The sequence below is a fragment of the Asterias amurensis genome, chromosome 8 (assembly GCF_032118995.1).
Source record: "Asterias amurensis chromosome 8, ASM3211899v1".
Taxonomy (NCBI): domain Eukaryota; kingdom Metazoa; phylum Echinodermata; class Asteroidea; order Forcipulatida; family Asteriidae; genus Asterias; species Asterias amurensis.
Window position 1 is genome coordinate 7,884,216 of NC_092655.1, and position 21,666 is coordinate 7,905,881.

General features: G+C 35.7%; 1 protein-coding gene across 1 annotated transcript in view; it reads right to left on the minus strand.

Moving 5' to 3' along the window:
* Positions 1–2,746: 2,746 nt before the first annotated feature.
* Positions 2,747–21,666, minus strand: part of LOC139941056 (uncharacterized) — a 47,542-nt gene continuing 28,622 nt past the window's right edge. Inside the window, exons 7-10 of the mRNA XM_071937472.1 lie at positions 20,397–20,457; positions 19,342–19,388; positions 17,390–17,456; positions 2,747–5,077 (exon numbers count right to left, since the gene is read on the minus strand). Coding sequence (XP_071793573.1) covers positions 4,492–5,077; positions 17,390–17,456; positions 19,342–19,388; positions 20,397–20,457 — 761 coding nt within the window. The 3' untranslated portion in view covers positions 2,747–4,491. The remainder of the gene's footprint in view (positions 5,078–17,389; positions 17,457–19,341; positions 19,389–20,396; positions 20,458–21,666) is intronic.

The following is a 21,666-nucleotide window of genomic DNA, read 5'->3' on the forward strand; positions in this document are numbered from 1 at the left end:
GGGATAAACAGTGTGTTATCTAATTAATGCGAGACGGTGAGCCGAATGACATGTTACCCAATCATCATGTGTAAACCTCATATGGGTGTACATGGGTGTACAGTATGCTATTAGATCAAAGAGAACCGACGCAATTTCTCAACGTCCTATATCTGGTAATAATAAAGTGAGATAACGGCCAACGTGATTTATTGTTTCATCTGTCACACATTTTCGGTACAAACTGCGTGTCTATAAAGTAATATAGATGCAAGACACAATATGTACGGTTTACTGTTTGCGTTTCCTTAGAATAAGTAGTAGACAGAAGTATACATTAAAGGCAGTGGACACTATTGGTGAAAAAATCAAAATAATTATTAGCATAAAACATTGTGAGAAACGACTCCTTCTTAAGTGATGTAGTTTTCAAGTTGATTTCGAGACCTCTGATTTAGAATTTGGTGTCATGTAAAAGGTGAGACCATTAGCAGTCCATATACCTAACACTTTTCCTCCAGAATCATATACTTTTTAATCGGCAGCCATTTGAAAGGTGTATAGGTTTTTTTGAGACACACGGCAGTGTCCATTGTCTTTAAAGGAGAAGACAAATGTTTAAAAACAAAAGATACGTGATTGGCCGAACACACTTCCCACTGTAGTGTCAAACCATGCGGACAAGCATAGATTGGTAAAAAAAATGGATCAACACAGCGGACATTCGTAACGTATCAGCTTTTAATTATTTCAAGATTAAACAACCTTGGGCGGGGCCAATACTTGGAAATCCTTTCCAAGATGTTACAACAACTCAGTTTCAATAGTTTTAACAACCTTATTTCAATGTGTCCAATATGTTTCAAAGGCATCTTGTGAACAGACGGAAGCGTTAAAGGGACATTGGATGTGAGAATGTCATAACAAGTCATATGATTTAATAAACAAATGACTCAGGTACACATGTTCATGATCAGTTTGTAACTTAAGTATATGGATTAACATAAGTCGTCAATTAGGCTTAATTGTGACGTATACTATGCCAAAGTCCTAACTGTGAGACGACTATCTTTTCGCTTCACTCCCATTGTCCCTTTAACACTTTCTGTTAACATTATCCCCAATCAAAACGTAAACAGTTATTATTATAAGTGTCCTCCCGAGGTGGTGGCATCACACTTTGCTTCACATGTTGAGTGCTTGTGTACTTTCTTTGAAATTAAAGACTAGAGGACTGTATTTAAATTGCTCTACAGTGACTTACATACTACTAAACAGAATTATGCTTGCAACCCGGGCACCTGGACACAGCTGTAATATTTGAAGTTGTTTTAATTTATACCATACACTTGTGGTGAATATGTCCGAACTCTTACAAAATACTGACTTCTCATGTAGGGTGCTTTCAAACGGGAATAAAAACAGCATTAATGTGGCCTAAGAGGAAACACTTGTAAGGGAACTCCGTTCAATTAATATATTCGTTATGCCATCTTATAATGAAGTGAGATGATTAAATGTAATGACAGGACTGTGTTTTTCATTGTACGTAGCATACTTGCCATTGATTGATGACATGTAAAATGTAATTAATGATCATTGGACAATTAGATCCGAGAGATATAATAGTGAACGTGTTTCTAGTATAAATTACAAGCATGTGTTGCTTTTACTGCCATACCAGCACCACACTTGGAGAGATTGAGACGAGTTGTAATTGTTATTCTGATCTAGTTAAGGAATGATAGAGACACGCACGTCTTGGCCTCCTTTATCTAAAGTTCCCTTGATATAGAAGAGTTCCCCACAGTTCTATTCACGTGACTGTGTGTGTCATGGCATTCTTCATAGTATTGACTTCTCACGTTCACTCATCCCTGCATTCGCAAGGCACTTTAAGACAAAAATATTGACCAGATCGTGATCAAAATACACCACACGTCAATTACTACCAGAAATGAGCAGTAGACCCATCTTCCAATGACTGTGCATATCGCCGTCTTTGAAGTAGGCAGGCTGCCAGATGTCCATCTTAACATTGCAAATGATTTGCGTCTTCCTTGTTGAAATTGACACCTCATATAATGCAGCATTTCCTAACTAAAATATTTGTATCAGCAATTATCTCCGATGTTTGCGCGCGGAGCCTACATCTGAGTGGAAATTCGACCTGCTTAAAGGCCCGGGAAAGTTTAACTTCGTAACACCATAATATAACCATTTACACCATCTAACTTTTTTGAAAATCTCGTTGCCAATGTTGGCAAACTCTACCTGTTTTACAAACACATTTGTGATGAACATTTTAAGATCAGCTTGACCGATTTTTGTGTCTAAAATGACCGGGTCAAAAAGATAGTGAATCTGAATTTCTGGTGAGTACAACCTACAAACGGGTTGGACTCGTTGGATCATTGTACAATTCATTTCTCAAGTAACTTTAGAGGAACACGTTGCCTTGGATCGGACGAGTTGGTCAAAACAAAAGCGTTTGTAACCGTTTTTTATATAATGCATATGGTTGGAAAGATGTTTTAAAAGAAGAATACAATGATCCACACAAGTTTGCCTCGAAATTGCGTGGTTTTCCTTCTACTGTGCGAACTAACAAGGTCGTCCAGTTGTGGGAGTCAAAATTTTGACCCCCATTAATGGCCGACGTGTTAGTCCACGAAGTAAAAGGAAAACCACGCAATTTTGAGGCATGTTTGTGTGGATCATTGTATTCTACTTTTACAACATCTTTCCAACCATATGCATTTAAAAAAAAACGGTTACAAACGCTTTTCAAAGACCAACTCGACCGATCCAAGGCAATGTGTTCCTTTAAAACGGGGCACAACAGGATAAAAGCTATAGATCTTGCTTAAGCTGCAGTCCTGTTCTGGTCCAAATAAAAGAAATCTGGCTTCCTGTTTTAGCCTTGAAGGCATTTGGGTTAACAGTGTAAACATGTGCAAAGTATAGTGAGCATAATAGCAACCCGATCACTGTGTGACTTGAAATGGCAAATTAAATCATGATTTTAATTATTGCTGTCCTGATACTGCACAAAAGCAACACGGGCAAAATCAGCTTAAGTGCCCTTCAAAAATTCCATAGGAAAAGCTGCCCCTTGTATTTACAAAGTTCGTTATAGAGCGAGGCATGTGTTAAACATTTAAATTTAACTAAATTATTTAAGAAGAAAAACGAACAAGAAATAAAAATTTATTAACAAAACTGAAATTTTAATTTAAAATCAATCTAAATTGTTTTCATTAAAAAGTAATGTATTATGTAGTAACAAATGGATGCTATCTGTCCACAGTGTGTAATTTGGGGAGTCATGTTGTATAACAACATAATGTGATGGAAACAGATTCCCAAAATAAGCCAACTATAAGTTAGTTTTGGTGTTGAGGTCAGGTTCATTGTCAATCCAGACCTATTACATTAAACATCTACCTCAATAAAATCAAAGGAAGACTTATCATTGGCCATGTGCACTTCCATATATGTAAACCTCAGCAGCGGCAAACGCAATGGTTTACTTATGACCATTTGTCGGTTCCTTTGGATTCTTACATATCTTAGTTTAAATGTTCCAAGTCTTTCCCCATGTTTGTAATCATCAACAATTATTTCACATGATACAAATATCACAGACATTAAATATTTAAAATTGTAATATTAATCTAACTGTAACTGAAGGCTGAACATTGTTCCATTATGAAAATAAAGTGCTTCCACTATACAGTTTTGAAACCCCCAATTAACTGTTTGGGTTCCAACCAAGTGTATAGTAAATACGAATACATGAATATCAAATGGACCAGTGCAGGTCTCTCCTTTGTTAAAGATTCTACCTGCTAGAGGTTATACAATAAAAAACAGTTAAACAAGAAATGAGCACTAAAATAAACTTACTCTGGTTATAAGTTATCAGTTGTGGAAGTTCAATCATACCGAGCAGAGCACTACTACATCAAATGGGACTTAGCTTTGCCTTGTTAATCAGGCATGGCTAATATGTTTAAGAATTTAAACAACTGACATTTGTATTTCTTTTGTAATGACAACTATTTTATACAGTTGTATCTCCCATTATCGACAGAATATACATAACACGTTTCCCCACCCCCCCCAAAAAAAAAAACAAATAACAATAATAATAATAACAATAATAATTATTATTATTATAATAATAATGCTTTCATACCATTTATATTGTTCTACCAACTAATTTAGATAAAATCCCTCTTTACCTGCAAACTAATCCTCACTCAAGAATAAGTTAGTTGATGAAAGATTGCTCAGTGTCACTCAACAAGCACTGATTAAAAGAAAAGAGGCCAACTTCTGGTTAGGAAGCCAAAGTGTAGTTTTGTATTCAGGCCAACATGAGCATCACTGGAAAATTGATCAACCCAGGGTAAAATATTTTAAGATGAGGATTAGAATTATAAGCTTATAATAACTATGTGGAACAAATTTGTATCATTTCTAATACCCTTAGGCATTAAAACAAATTCACTTCTGTTGTTTATGTTTTTTAGGCTTATTTTTTGGTTTGTTAGATTTGTGGTAATAACTCATTGGGGTTCTATAACTGTCATAGTCCTGGTAACTAAACTGTGATGATTGATGGGTTTGCCTGGAGCGCCAATCGGATTGAACAGCATATTGCCCATTGTCAAATGGCTGCCTATTATACTGTCTATAACTGACATCTCTAGAGGTATAATTAGTTGCTTGATATGCATTATGATATGAATCAATCTTGGCATGACTAAAAACTGGTAAATGTTGATGCTCAATATCGTGTGGTACACAGTCATCTGAAGAATCTGAAGTGAAGCGGATATGTCTACCTAGTTTGGGTTTACATATATCAACTTCTCTCTTTGTAGATGCAGTCTGACTATGTGGCCTTTTCCTTCTTTGGGATTCAATCTGACTACTGCTGCCATTGGGATTAGTGTTTACTTGAATGGGGTTGCTTGCACATTGAGTAGTAGTGTGATTTGACCTTTCAATGTCTTGGGATGCAAGTGAGGAGGATTCACCAAAGTGCATTACACGGCTTCTGGCTCTGTAAGATGTTTGCTTTGCTCCACTGCAAGATACAAACAAAATCAATCAATTGAGTTGTAATGCGTGAAATTAAATCAAATGATGATTACAAATGACCATAGCCATTTCCCATTAGTAATACAGACAGCCTGCCATTGTAGATTGCTTGCTTTGCTATTTTTCTTTCTAAGCTTCAATGAATGAATGCAACTGAATATGGCCAAGAGAAGAGCATTTTACAAGTATAAAACATGTCAAACCCAGCACTGTAACTGAGATGATTCAATGTTAAAGTCAATGTTTGGTTGAGTAATGTCTCTTCTGAAATTACAATCAAGACAAATTAGAGTTCTAATAACACGCATAAGAAATATAATTCTATTTAAGAGTCAGTTCAGGTAAATAATTGACATAGTTGCTCACGGTCAAAAAATGATTTTTTTTTAGACTTTGTTGGTGGAAGGGCCTTGGGGTGCAAGTAAACAAAATTGCATTTTCAATTCTATATATAGCCCGTTGCCATGGTTACAGCTCATTTTGTTTGTTGGCCATTTTAGGCCGATTTTGGGGTTTGAAAAACTGGTTTTTAGCTCATACTTACAACTCCCCCCCACCAAAACGCAAAATTATTTAAAAAAACCTTTTATATCACTACAAAGTATCATCCTTGGCCTTCCTTGAGAAAAAAAATTATTGCTTTAAATATCACCCTTGTGCTATTTTTGCATCATGCATTACAGTATGTTTTTAGAACTTGCAAAATCGACATTTTTACCCTATATTTGGACCCCAAAATGTCAACTTGCCAGGGGTCTCAGACAATTTTCCTTTTGGCTGTGATTAGGGCCAACATTGGTCTTTCCATATCTGGTGTCAAAATCTTGGGCAATTGTATCCTGTTGTGACAGTACTGCCTCAAAACTACACTTTTTTCCCCAAAACGTGAAAACAACCTTTTTAAGGGTCTTTTCACAGAATATCGACATACGTGTCCACGGTAAAAAAGAGAGGAATATTTTACTTATACTTTGTGGATGGTAGGGACTCGGGGTCCAAATAAACAACATTTACATTTCAAATCATAATATAACACGTTGCCATGGTAACAGTTCATTTGTGTTTAGGCCACTTTAGGCTGATTTTGGGGTATGAAAAACTGTTTTTTTAGTTAATATTTACAACTCCACCCCACCAAAAAACACAAATATTTCATAAAACCTTTTACATCACTACAAATTATCATCCTTGGCTTTACTTGAGACCAAAAAATATTGCTATAAATTTCACCCTTTTCGCTATTTTTAAAACATGCATTAGAGTATGTTTTTAGAACCTGCAAAATCAACATTTTTACCATATTTTTTGCCCTCAAAATTTCATTTTTTCAGGGGTCTCAGAATATTTTCCTTTCGGTTTTGATCAGGGCCAAAATTTGTCTTTCCATTTCTGGTAAGAAAAACTTGGGCAAGTGTATCCTGATGTTAACAGTACTGTCTCAAAAATAGACTTTTTCCCCCAAACAGAAAAATGCATTTTGAATTGGGTTTTTTTTCATATTGAATTTCTAACATTAAAAAGTAATAATTCTATCAATCTTGCAGCTTTTCCTAAGCACTAGTGGATTACCCAACATTGATCAGGAACTGTTGATGACCTTTATTTTAGAATTTGCCCGGCCCAGCCCCAATCATATTTCTTGACATTGTATAAAACAATGTTTTGTGAATAGCGCCTCTTTTTTGAAAGTGTTCCCTTTCGGTTGTTATTGGTGTTTTCATGTCTTCTGGGTAGAAACACTGTGTTTATTGTATCCTGTTGTGACTGATCATGCCTTAAGTATAGTAATTTTTCCAAAAACAATGCATGCTTGTTAAAAATCTGGCACTGTTTCCATGCCCTTTGAGTAATGAATACAAAGTTGTTATTTAAACATAATGGTATCCAACCAAACCATAACCAATGCTTTGCCACTGAGAGTTCTTGATTTGGCTACTTTACCTATTGTACAGGTATGATTCCCATTGCAAGTAGAGTGCGATGAGCATTCTTTACAAGTTGTCTTTAATACAGGGCCTACTCTCCTTGGTCCCTGCCTGCTACCAAATGTAAAACTTTTCTTAGAGATAGAGATCATAAACAATGTAGTTTCTGTGTTTGCGGCAGATGGTTTGGAGCATCCAATCATGTCCAACACAAACGTGGGAAATTAAAAAGCCCGCTTAAAAGTGTTGGAAAAGTTTGCCAAGATCTTATTAAAAACAATGATACTAACGATTTGCAAGATGAGCGTAAGAGGTCATTTAAAAGGAACACGTTGCCTGGGATCGGTCAAGTTGGTCTTTGAAATGCGTTTGTAACCGTTTGTTATAAAATGCGTGGTTAGAAAGATGTTTTTGAGTGATACTTGTGTGGATCATTATATTCTACTTTTAAAATATCTTTCTAATCATATGCATTTTGTAATAAACGTTTACAAACGCTTTTCAAAGACCAACTCGACCGATCCAAGGCAACGTGTTCCTTTAATGAAACAACATTGAAAGAAGTTGTAAATACTTCCACCTGCTCAACATAAATAAGTAAGATGCATTTGCAGTGACAAAAGTTTATTCAGGCTAGTTTGATTATTTTTTCCATTCACTATCTTACTAATTCATAATTATTATGTATGTCTCCGAGAACGATCAACAAAAACATTGTCAAACATTACCTGCTGAATTGTTTATCACGTTAAATAAACCAACTCTTTTATTGTTTGCAACAGTACAATTGAAAGGAACCCCACCATGGATGGGGGAACTGCTTACAGAAGGCAAAGGCAGGTGAATGGCCATTTAGATACTTTGGATACAGTACTTGCTCACTTTTAGAGCCTCTTTGTTCTGAAAATGTTTAGTTTGGTAGCGGGCAGGGGACCAAGAAGACTGTTATGAGGCCATGTATAGACAAGAATAGTAAAGAATGCTCATCGCACTACTTCTCTTCTTGCAATGTGAATCATACCTGTACAACTAGGTAAAGTAGTCATGACAAAACAAGAACTCTCAGTGGCAAAGCATGGTTATAAACTTTTTATTTGTTACTTAAAGAGCATGGAAACAGTGCCATATTTTTTTAACAAGCATGCTGGTTTTTGTTTTTTATCAATTCAAACTAAGGGGGATAACTTCAAAATGCATTTTTATTGTTTTTGGAAAAATTACCATGTTTGAGGCAGAAGTGTCACAACAGGATACAATAAACCAAAGTGTTTCTCCCCAGCAGACATGCAAACCATAATGATAGCCCAAGCACAACCAAAAGGGAAATATTCTGAAAACCAATAAAAAATTAAGACAGTACAAACTTTCTTGATGTGCAAGGGGAATTAAAAAATGTGACTTTCAAAAAAGAGGGGCTGTTCACAAAACTTTGTTTTTTTTTATGCAATGTCAAGAAATATGATTGGCCGGGGCCGGGGTGGAGCCGGGGCGGGGCAAATTCTAAGATTTAGGTCATCAAAAAGTCCTGATCAATGTTTGGTAATGCACTAAGCCTACAGAGTGCTTATGAAAAGCTGCCAGATTGATGGAATTATTACTAACTTCTTAATGTTATAAATTCAAAATGAAGCAAATATTTCAAAATGCATTTCTCTCTGTTTTCGGGGAAAAGGGTCTATTTTTGAGACAGTTCTGTTACATCATGATACAACTGCCCGAGTTTTTCTTACCAGAAATAAAAAGACAAATTTTGGCCCTGATCAAAACCGAAAGGAAAATATTCTGAGACCCCTGAAAAAATGAAATTTTGAGGGCAAAAAATATGGTAAAAATGTTGATTTTGCAAGTTCTAAAAACATACTCTAATGCACGTTCTTAAAATAGCACAAGGGTGAAATTTATAGCAATATTTTTTTGTCTCAAGTAAAGCCAAGGATGATAATTTGTAGTGATTTAAAAGGTTTTATAAAATGTTTTTCTTTTTTGGTGGGGTGGAGTTGTAAATATTAACTGAAAAAACAGTTTTTCAGACCCCAAAATCGGCCCAAAGTGGCCTAAACACAAATGAACTGTTACCATGGCAACGTGTTATATTATGATTTGAAATGTAAATGTTGTTTATTTGGACCCCAAGTCCCTACCATCCACAAAGTATAAGAAAAATATTCCTTTTTTTGTTTTACCGTGGACACGTATGTCGATATTATGTGGAAAGACCCTTAAAAAGGCATTTTTCACGTTTTTGGGAAAAAAGTCTAGTTTTGAGGCAGTACTGTCACAACAGGATACAATTGCCCAAGTTTTTGACACTAGATATGGAAAGACCAATGTTGACCCTCATCACAGCCGAAAGGAAAATTTTCTGAGACCCCTGGCAAGTTGACCTTTTGGGGTCCAAAAATAGGGTAAAAATGTCAATTTTGCAAGTTCTAAAAACATACTGTAATGCATGATGCAAAAATAGCACAAGGTTGATATTTAATGCAATATTTTTTTTTCTCAATGAAGGCCAAAGATGATACTTTGTAATGATTTAAAAAGTTTTTTGAAATAATGTTGCATTTTGGTGGGGTGGAGTTGTAAATATGAGCTAAAAACCAGTTTTTCAGACCCCAAAATCGGCCTAAAATGGCCAACACACAAAATGAGCCGTAACCATGGCAACGGGCTTTATATAGAATTGAAAATGCAATTTTGTTTACTTGCACCCCAAGGCCCTTCCACCCACAAAGTATAAAAAAATTAATTTTTTGACCGTGAGCAAATATGTCAATTATTTACCTGAACTGACTCTTAAATTTAAATTAGAAAATTGTCACAGAGAGTCAAAGTTCTCTGAAATGAAAAGAGACATTTTTACTCCTGGACAAAAAGTGCTCTCAGTTTCACAATGCTCAAAATATTAACATGCAGATTTGTTACTAGTAGAAAGTCACTCTCTATTTCTATGGAAAATCACTTAAATTATTCATACAAGATTTAACAAATAATCTAAATGTATGGCAATGAACAGGAAAAAACAATAACTGTAGTATTCAAGTTAAGGAATGAAAGAATCACAACATTCATCTAGATTATGTTTTCCCTCTAAAGTGACTCTGGAGAAACTACAATTTTGATGACTTCAAGTGGGCAACATGTTCAGCCATTATAACAAGCCCTTGTTCATTTAAGCCTACAGCCCTGCTTGCATGTTATTTACCAGCCAGACAATATTTATCATTTTAAATTAAAGAAATTGAAGCTTGTCTATCCTTTACAAGGGAGAAGATAAACCATATGTTAAACCAGAAGATGCAAGTCAGTACCTTCAGCAAGAATGTGGTCCATGTACAATTATTGTTTATTTATCAAAAAGATTTATATAGCGCATTTCCAAAATAGACCAATGCGCTTTATAATACAAACTAAAATAAAAAGCTAAAAAGCACAAGAAACAGCATTTTATAGAAATACATAGAATATTAGCAAAATGAAAAACCTACTGGACAACCTTGCAAAGAAAACATTAAAACCAGCAACATATTACTTGGAAATTAAATACAAAAATGTACAAATACAAGATATACATGTATAAACTAAGAAAATGTCCAGTACATCATTATAGTATGGATGTAAGTTGTGCCAAATACAGGAAACTAATTGTTCTTTTTTAACTTATTTAAAGGGGAGGCGACCGCCCTCAATAACAACCATGTTTTTTCTCCGATCCGGAAAGAACAGGGACCAAAGTGTTGTTATGTACTGTATGCCCAAATGCAACAGCAACAGGATGACCGAAACACGATACCTCTATGACATCCTCTCCTGTCCGCAAGGAATAAAAACTAAAAACACAACAAAGTAAAATCAATCTGAAGCATGGGGGCAGATATCTTATTCAAATGTACGCTTAGAATGTCAGAATCGCAGATCGTGGGACTAATGGTCCATCAAATAAAAGAGCTGTGGGACAAATTGAGGAAAACAAATGTGTCAAGAGTAATGAACCTTGGGACTTCTGGGTCATCACACTATGTGCTGCAAGAACACAGGGGTGATGGAATTATGGGCATAGTGGACTAGTGAACCTACTTTAACTTGTATTTAATTTATAATGTTTAATATTAATGGACAATTAAGCCTTTAGAATACCAAGAGGACCCCCTACCTAATCAATCTAAATTGTTGGCAGGGCACAGAGGCACTTATGAACCAAATCTTCTTTCTGCTCATTGCCTTTTGCTTCTCATTCAATAGTAATTTTGATACCCGACTGCTTCGCAACATAATGTACAACTACATTAATGTTGTGTGTGTCTGCTTCTTGTTGGTTAGCCTTGTTCCAAAAGCTATTATCATTACCAATTAATTACCAATTGACAAGTACTCAATGAACACTCACCTTAAAAAAAAGATGAAAGCACTGCTTGTGTTAGTAGAATGAGCAGTATCGGCAGCAGAATGTGTTCACATCAAGTGACTTTCATTATTTACATGTATGTTATCCATTTGATTGCAATAACTAATTCCCGTTTAATTTACTTGTATTTTTGTTGATTTGTTGGTGTAAGTTAAAGGAACACGTTGCCTTGGATCAGACAAGTTGGTCTTTAAAAAGCATTTGTAACCGTTTTTTAGTAAATGCATATGGCTGGAAAGATGTTTGGAATAGTAGGCCAGCCAAAGTGTGAAGTTACACTTTGGACGGCATAGTTTGTTAATGGCTGGCATCCATGCTAGATGTATGGATCATGGGCTCGGGAAGACGATTAGGGTGGATGCCCAGCTTGATTTTGAATTTTAAGGTCATTTTGGGGTAAAAAGGTCAAAAAAGGTCAAAAATCAATATTTTCAAAATTTGTGTCAAATTTATTCACATTTGATAGATCTATCCATAAAATGTATTTTTAACTTTATGTTGATACTACATAACTATGTAATTAACGTAAAAACTTTGACCTTGTGCACAAATGTATAGCAAAACGAAGTGTAAAAGTGTGATTATCTTGAAAAGGGTACATTTTGAGTACACCAATTGTTTTTGCACTCCCCATCCTCATTGGTGCATATATTGGTTTCAAACAACTTTTTTTGAAAGGTAAATATACCCAGGCTGTTTTTGAGAAAAAAAAATAATTCAAATACCACCTTCATGTGGGGGTCTTAACGACTCATTTTAAGGTCAAAATTTCAAATAAGGCAAAAATTTTGCACTTTTGAAATTTTCACAAAATTTGACCCCAAGTGATAGATCTATCAATAAAATGTATTTTGACGTTAATGTTGACATGACAAACGTATGTAATTAACGAATAAACTTTGACCTTGTACACAAACGTATAGCAAAGCAAAACGTAAAAGTGTGATTATCTTGAAAAGTGTACATTTTTAGTATACCAGCATTTTTTGCACTCCCAAGCTCATTGGTGCATACATATATGTTTCGAACAACTTTTTTTTTGAAAGGTTAATGTACCCAGGCAGTTAAAAAAAAAAAATCAAATACCACCTTCGTGTAAGGTCATTTTGAGGTCAAAAAGTGCCAAAAATGTCATAATTTAAATGTTTAGATTTTTTGCGCCTAATTTTACCCCAGGCGGCAGATCTATCCATTTAATATAGTTTCATCATGAAATTGACATGCCAAGTCTGTGAAATTATGAGTTAACCTTTTGTCTTGTACACAAACGTGTAGGAAAATTAAATCTTAAATTGCAATTTTCTCAAAAAGTGCGTATCTTGAGCATAATACGGTGTTTTGCACTTCCTATCCCAGCAATGCAAATAATTGTTTGAAAACAACTTTTTTTGTGAAAGGTCAATATACCAAGGCAGTTTTTAGTTTAAACTAAATTCACATTAAAAAAAATCATATCAAACTTTCTTATGTGGTAAAATGAAACAAAAAGGTACTTGTATGCTATTCACGCAGAACAGTTTGACATAGTTTTACAGTTTGACTTGGTGCCCTTTGATTTGCACCCTAATAAAACTAGCTCAAATCAAGCAGCTGAGATAGGGGTAGTCTTCCAGGTAACCCCACTCTTCCTTTTAAGCTCATGTGTGTCTGTGTCAGTGTGAGAGATGAGACGTCCATGTATTCCTAGTTTATGCTGTGTGAAGTTTCAGTGCATCTCTTGTTGGCGGTAACATCTCCAGACACTTCTTCGCCTTATTTACCAAAAAGTTGGAGCCTGACAAGGTTGATGATTTTATACCAAGGTGCACAAGTGTTACCAAACTGCTCACTGAGAGCAAGTTCTCCATTACAGCCGATTCCCTTGACACATATTAACTTTGCTTTTCGGAGACTTTCTTTTCCTAATGGTCATGTACATGTAGGAGAGGCTGTGTCGCACCATTTAAGAGCATGTAAGCTGCCTTACAGGTTGGCAAGTCTCTCAGTTACTGCACGTATCGGGTAACTAATGTGCATTTCTTTCCAAGTTTCTGACGCTTTTGAACACACAAAAGTGACATTTCTTCACCTGCAAATCACTCTTATCCTTCATTGACTGCCTCTATGCATGGAGCATCAACCGGGTGTCAGCCTGCTAAGGTGTCCTCAAAACGTCATCTCTCCTAAAGGACCATGGCTTCCGTAACATAAAGGAACCCCCGCCTGTACTATTCCTCATCTTTCCAGTAGACCCTTGCCCTTTCTACAAAAACGTCTGACAAGAACTTGAGATTAGGTTTGTTCAATAGCCCATACCTGACGTGTAGGAGTGGAACCCCGGTCTATCGATGAACATTCGAATTGGCTTTTTCTTTCCCATTCTCTTTGACTGTGTCACTGCCTTGGTGGAGCCCTCTCCAATCTAGCGATCAAGACCAGGTTGTAGGTTCCAGTGGCAGCATTGAGCAATTGTTGCAGTAACTTTCTGTCCGTTTTGATAGGCTTTTGTACCGTACATAACTCGTTTGGTTGAAATATTTGCATTGTACAGATCAGAGAAAGTTTTTGCGCAATGTTTTCTTCAGGACGTCACAAAAACGAGTTTCGAGAGTTTCTTGAAGCAGACGGTACTTCCAGATGGTCATTGTATACTGCGTTCCATGATCTGGAGTTGTTAGAAGATCACTTTACCACATCAACTAGTGCAATGTCTTTTGTTGTCAAAGATACCAGTGGTATCTCTCTCTCACAATATCAGAGTCTGTGTCATCGTCTTCGCAAAGGTTTGGTTTAGTCGGAACACATCAAATCTTACTGTTTGTTATGAAAGCTTGTAAACATCATCAACATCTCTGTCTTCTTGAGGAGTTTCATATCTGCCAGATGAACACATCCCTATCGATCAAAGTTACTGTGGTCATAGATGATGGGGACGGCAGCATTGCGGAAAAAGCTCCCAGATTGGTGATCAAGTATCTGTCTTTCCGAGTCCTAGATCTCAATCTCCACCATCACAATGTAATGAGACCACAGTTGGGAGTTTGGATTTCTAGAGTGCTTGTTGAATTTGTTTAAAAGCAGACGTAGACCTCCCTTGAAAAAGATTTAAATCTCAAACTCTGGACTTGCCCGTTTAAGTTCATTTCTTCCTGATGTGTATTGTGGCCCGGCTACTGTGATGATGGAATGTTTCTGACCTGTGTTATGTCCACAAACTGATTGATCAAAGTGATGAGATTGTCATTGCTGTCTGCTAGTGCCTGAAGAGTAGTGAGAATTCTTTCATCAAAGGTTTTGGTGTGCCTGGTTACATGTAGCTCTGGAGTTAGTTTTGACTAATGGCACTCCAGATAAGAAAGTATACAATGTATCACTGCACAATACCCCCTACCCCCATCGTAGCTACAATGTATAGGCCTACCTAGGAAAAAACAACATTTTACTGCAAAAAGAATGTTAAACTTTGTTAATTCACTAATAAAAGTTGAGTATTTAACTGTGTACATGAACTTGGGAAGATTGGGAGTGTTAAAATAACTTTGATACAAACATGCATTTTTTGAGCACGTCAAACAGTACAACTACTATATCAAACTAATTGCATGAATCAGCATACGCATTTCTTGTTTCAATTTACCAATGAGGAAGGTGTAATATGAATTTAGTTTAAACTAAAAACTGCCTTGGTATATTGACCTTTCACAAAAAGTTGTTTTCAAACATTTATATGCATTGCTGGGATAGAAAGTGCAAAAACACTGTATTATGCTCAAGATACACACTTTTTGAGAAAATTGCAATTTAAGATTTAATTTTCCTATACGTTTGTGTACAAGACAAAGAATTAACTCATAATTTCACAGACTTGGCACGTCATTTTGATGATGAAACTATTTTTTTATGGATAGATCTGCCGCCTGGGGTAAAATTGTGCGAAAAAATAAATTTTTCTTTTTTTTTTTGGAAATTTTTGGCACTTTTTGACCTCAATATGACCTTACACGAAGGTGGTATTTGAGTAATTTTTTTTTCAAAAACTGCCTGGGTACCTTAACCTTTCAAAAAAAAGTTGTTTGAAACATATAAATGCACCATTGAGTGCAAAAAAGCTGGTATACTAAAAATGTATACTTTTCAAGATAATCACACTTTTACGTTTTGCTTTGCAATACGTTTGTGTACAAGGTCAAAGTTTATTCGTTAATTACATACGTTTGGCATATCAACATTAACTTAAAAATACATTTATGGATAGATCTATCACTTGGGGTCAAATTTTGTGAAAATTTCAAAAATGCTAATTTTTTGCCTTATTTGAAATTTTGACCTTAAAATGAGTCGTTAAGACCCCACATGAAGGTGGTATTTGAATTATTTTTTTTTCTCAAAAACTGCCTGGGTATATTTACCTTTCAAAAAAAGTTGTTTGAAACCAATATATGCACCAATGAGGATGGGGAGAGCAAAAACAATTGGTGTACTCAAAATGTACCCTTTTCAAGATAATCACACTTTTATACTTCGTTTTGCTATACATTTGTGCACAAGGTCAAAGTTTATACGTTAATTACATAGTTATGTAGTATCAACATAAAGTTAAAAATACATTTTATGGATAGATCTATCAAATGTGAATAAATTTGACACAAATTTTGAAAATATTGATTTTTGACCTTTTTTGACCTTTTTACCCCAAAATGACCTTAAAATTCAAAATCAAGCTGGGCATCCACCCTAATCGTCTTCCCGAGCCCATGATCCATACATCTAGCATGGATGCCAGCCATTAACAAACTATGCCGTGGTTTTTTTTTCTAGAGCACTTTTTAAAGTTTGGCTGGTCTACTAGCAGGTAGAGTACAATGATCCACACAAATTTACCTCGAAATTGCGTGGTTTGCCATTTACTGTGCGAACTAACACGGTCGGCCATTTAAATGGACGACCGTGTTAGTTAATAAAAGGAAAACCACGCAATTTCGAGGCATGTTTGTGTGGATCGTTGTACTCTACTTTTACAACATCTTTATACCTATATGCATTTTATAAAAAACGGTTACAAACGCTTTTCAAAGACCAACTCGACCAATCCAAGGCAACGTGTTCCTTTAATAACTTAAATGGTCTGTATGTTGTTTTTTGGAACCATTCCAATATTTCAATTCCATTGTTCAATCCTAGTACTGAGCACATTGTACACATTGCTAACGCACATCTGTGTATATGGGTAAGACCAACATTAATATATAAATGTAGATATATGCATGTACAATCAAAGAAACCAAGGCAAATTTCAAAAAGTGGACTCGTCTTTGAGATATCACCCAAAAACCAGAGTGAATATGTCCACTCACGACGAAAACAATCCTGATGGAAATACACAACAAACAATACAGATAATGCTTCTCACATCACATTTTCAAGAATAAAAAGTGATATTTTGTTTTCATTTAACCACAGTACTTCAAAGTGAAATTTTCTCAAAATACATTATACAATTCAAAGCTGCTGTACTTTTTACCACATAAGTTTTTATTGCCACTAATTGATCATTACCCAAACGCATACAGACAATATATAGCTGTACAGATGTTTTTGCAAACTATCATCAGATTAATGGAAGTTGAAACTAACAGATCACTACCAACTTCCCAAATTCTGCATTCCTTTCTAGTGATTACTGCTGTGGGATACATGTTGTAAGGCATAACAAGGTAAATGTTAAATTGAAGCAGCAGTCTCCATTTCAAACAGAAAGCAACATATAAAAGATGATAACATCATAAACAGGTCCTTCACACCCCAACGTACATGTACACATGTAATCCTATCCTACTCATATCCCTATGTAACATAGTCACTGAATCACCTAATATTACACCTCTGGCATATAACACCATACATGTACTCTATCCATCCATCATCACCCTCATGTTTACTGCCTGCATTGCATAAGCAGCGCACTATGCAAACCATTCATACTGTACCTTACCTTATTCTATGAAGGTCATCTATGTAATTCTGTCTCTCTACTTTGTGGCCTCTTGCATCTGCAAATGCTGAAAAAATCATTTAAAACTGTAATCAATCAACTTATCAATACAATAATAAGGCTCTGCATCCTAATTCAATTGATATAATCTGTATTACTGATTATATGGTTATTTAGAATAACAAATAGAACAATGGACAAGTTTTGGTAAAGGCATCCATAATTAAATCATATATGGTTGACACAAGTTTCAATAGACACACACAAACTGGAATGTCCAGTCGATTATGAACATTAGCCCGACAACTGACCAGCCAACAAATGATGCTTCAAAGTTCTTCTGGGTAGTTATAAGTGTCCGCTGTAACCAGTTTGAAAGATTTTGTAATTTGTACACATTGTTGAAAGTGAACTGGTTAAATGTACATAGTGCTAGTATTCATCCTCCATGTAAACTGATATGCCACCATAATGTCTTGGGCCAAATTAAAAAGGTTTCAAGTTACATTTACACTGTTCAAAGAATAGGAATCAAATTTGCTACATGTAATGCTGAGCTTATCAATGTTGTGCATGTTGTTAAAGGGTGGGACTAGCCCCAAAATATTGTTCATTAAGCTGTCATTTCAATCCAATGTGTAATGAATGGAGCATGCTGACAAGAGCACAGTAATTGTGCCATTTAATTTGTCCAAACTTTATGCTCCAATCAAATCTACTCTGCTTCTTGTTTTACAGGCACCTTCAAAAATTTAACAATTATCAACCCAGGTTTAGATTAAAGCTGGTTAAAGACAGATTCAACTAAAGTGTTTGATTTCAAGTTAATTCTGAATTTGTCAAGAGAGATCTGACAATAAAGCTTTTCCATTAAAAAAGGTTGATAAAAAACCCGAATTGACATCATTTCAATGAGGACAAAACCCATCAATACATTTTGTGTATCAAGTTGAATAATTCTCAGGCTGGCTATGCATCACAACCCAAAGCAGTGTTTTGTACTATACAATAATTGATGTACACTTTATGAAGTACCAGCCAGCAATTTACAACCCCTAAGCTGGAATCAAGTACGTACAAATCAGCCCAATATTGCTGACCTTTAAGCCCACTCAACTTGTAGTGCACATTAACAAATCACAGAATACACACTTAATATTGCCGTCTTACTCTACAGGAAAAAGCAGGTCATTAGTCATACTCAAACATGACAATTACTGTATTTTTAAGTAACATCAAAGGATACCATCACAGGAACTTCTTGAAATGTTAGTATCAGGGATCTGCTGAATATCTTTAGTTCAATAGTGAAAGTCAAAATTGAGCATGTACACTGTACATAGACATGATCAAAGTTTCTTGATAAACCATTTTTATTTGGTATTTATGATATGAAACTTGTACATGTTCACCTTCTTATACCCTAAAACGGCGTTGGTTTTCATTTTCAATCGTACAAGCATCACATGTGATCTTATCTTACTTTACAAGGATTCACAGTCGCCATAGACTTGCTTTAGAGCTCATTAACATGTTATCAAAAGATGAAAGTTGCGGATTAACTTCAAACTTTCAATCCCCTAAACCTTGATCATGTTGGTCAGGAGAGACTGATGGAAGGGATATGGACCAAACTAAAGGGGACTTTCAGTCAACTATTGATCAACTGGGTGATCCTCTGGCTGCTGCTTCCCTGGTTCTATCATAAACTTGGGTGTCATCCCTGTATGGCGTCTGACTGGCACCCCAAACCAAGATACATATGGTACATGTATTGACAAAATAGGGATACCAACAACCTATGTACATTGTAGCTCAGTTGATAAAGCACTGGCTCCTAAACCTGTAGTTATTTACATGTAGTTAAAACCCTGTTCTAGTCAGTTTCTCTTTGTTTAACCCCAATTTGTTTATCGGTTGACGGAGTTTGAGTATATTCTTTGTTTTCTTACCAATCAGTGCGTCCGAGGATGTAAACCCCAGGTTTTCAACCATATACCTGCAAAGGAATTAACATTTGTTAATAATCATAATAATCATAACAATGAACAGCTTTTATATAGCGCAAAATTACAATTAAGTCTCAAACCGCTTTATTAAAAGAGAAAGAGTGAAACCAGGACTATTGAGTCAGAAAATAACAGAAAATACAGAAAAAACTAAGTTTCTTTTACCTTTAATTGAAAATATACCCGTACATTTAAACCCTTTACTTTAAATCATTTCCAATTTTGAAGATTTTGAATAAAGCAGAGCTTTGTGTACTGGGTATAATATTTTCAGATGAAAGCTCCAGAGATTAAATTAGTGTTTGAACAATATGCGCTTTGAGTTTGCCTAGTTGAAAGGCTAAGTATGTTCATGTTGGGGGCTTGCCTGGTTGAAAGGCTAAGTATGTTCATGTTGGGGGCTTGCCTCGTTGAAAGGCTAAGTATGTTCATGTTGGGGGCTTGCCTGGTTGAAAGGCTAAGTATGTTCATGTTGGGGGCTTGCCTGGTTGAAAGGCTAAGTATGTTCATGTTGGGGGCTTGCCTGGTTGAAAGGCTAAGTATGTTCATGTTAGGGGCTTGCCTGGTTGAAAGGCTAAGTATGTTCATGTTGGGGGCTTGCCTGGTTGAAAGGCTAAGTATGTTCATGTTGGGGGCTTGCCTGGTTGAAAGGCTAAGTATGTTCATGTTGGGGGCTTGCCTGGTTGAAAGGCTAAGTATGTTCATGTTGGGGGCTTGCCTGGTTGAAAGGCTAAGTATGTTCATGTTGGGGGCTTGCCTGGTTGAAAGGCTAAGTATGTTCATGTTAGGGGCTTGCCTGGTTGAAAGGCTCAGTATGTTCAAGTTGGTCATGTATGGCTGTAGCACTCTCCACAGCAAGAATCAATCAATCAATTAATCAATCAATCAATTAATCGTCCGATCCAAGGCAACGTGTTCCTTTAAAGAACATTGTTAATTTGTTTATACAATCCTTAGTACATATATTTTAAAAAGAGGTAACAGAACAAGTAACAAACCTGCAGATGAGATAGCCTGTTCTGTTGATTCCATGTGTGCAGTGAACTCCTATACAAAAACCTGTTCATCAAACAAACAATATTAAGACAATAGTTTTTACTTCAATTGTTGCAGTTAAAGGTTGGTCCATGAAAAACATTTGAAACCATTATGCATTTAAAACCGTTTGTTATAAAGTGCATAATGTTAGAAAGATGTTCTGAAAGTAGAATATAATGATCCACACAAACATGCCTCAAATTGCACTGTTTCCTTATACGTCATGAACTAACTTGGTCGGCCATTTTGTGAAGACAAATGTTTGACTCCACAAAATGGCCGACCCTGTTAGTTTGAAAAGTTAAAGGGAAACCTCTCAGTTTCGAGGCATATTTGTATGGATCATTATAATATACTTTTAAAACATCTTCCTAATCATATACGTTTCATAACACACTTAAACACTTTTCATGGACTAACAAATTGGGGTCATGTCAATGTTAGTTTTGTTCTCCCCAAGTCCTTTCATATCACTGTTGTTTTGTATGTGGTCCAGAAGATAAACAAATTGTTAAATAATAAGTTTTTAATTATGTGATTTAAATGTAATGCTTTACTTTGTATGTGTGTGACATAATCAAGACCTCACAACAAACGTTTTATTCACACGAGTGAACCTTGCCATATGTACATCTAAATAGGTTAGTTTTGTATACAATCTAGGGCAACTAGGCCTACATGTACATGTACATGATTCCTTAAGTTATTAGAGTGCTGTCAAAGATGAAATAATCAATTCAGTTTGGAAAGGCAATAAACCAACTGTCAAAATAATACGTAAATCATGTTGAATTTCAACTTCCAGATTACATGAGCTGTGTAGGGCAATTTATGACATACATTAGCCGTTCCATAGCCTTCAAGGTTATGTACAAAAAATGCTTAAACTTTGCCGGATTAGGCAAAAGACAAAGTAAAAGCTAACCAATCAAAAAGCAAACCCTAAAATATTTTTGAAAAAGAACCAACTATGCTTGTCGTTCCCTGGTTGTTTTAGGTGGTTGTGCAGCACTTAATGTTTTTTTCTTGCTTTTAACATAATACACACAGTAAATGTCCACAAGATGAATTAAATACAACCGCAATGTGGATCCCAATACCATACTTATCATGAAACACTTCTACCTATAACATGCTATAACATGCACACATTGTAGATGTGTAGGTGTTTAATCTGGCCCGCAACAAACAACCAATACATGTACGTATCAACTGCACTTATGTTCTTTT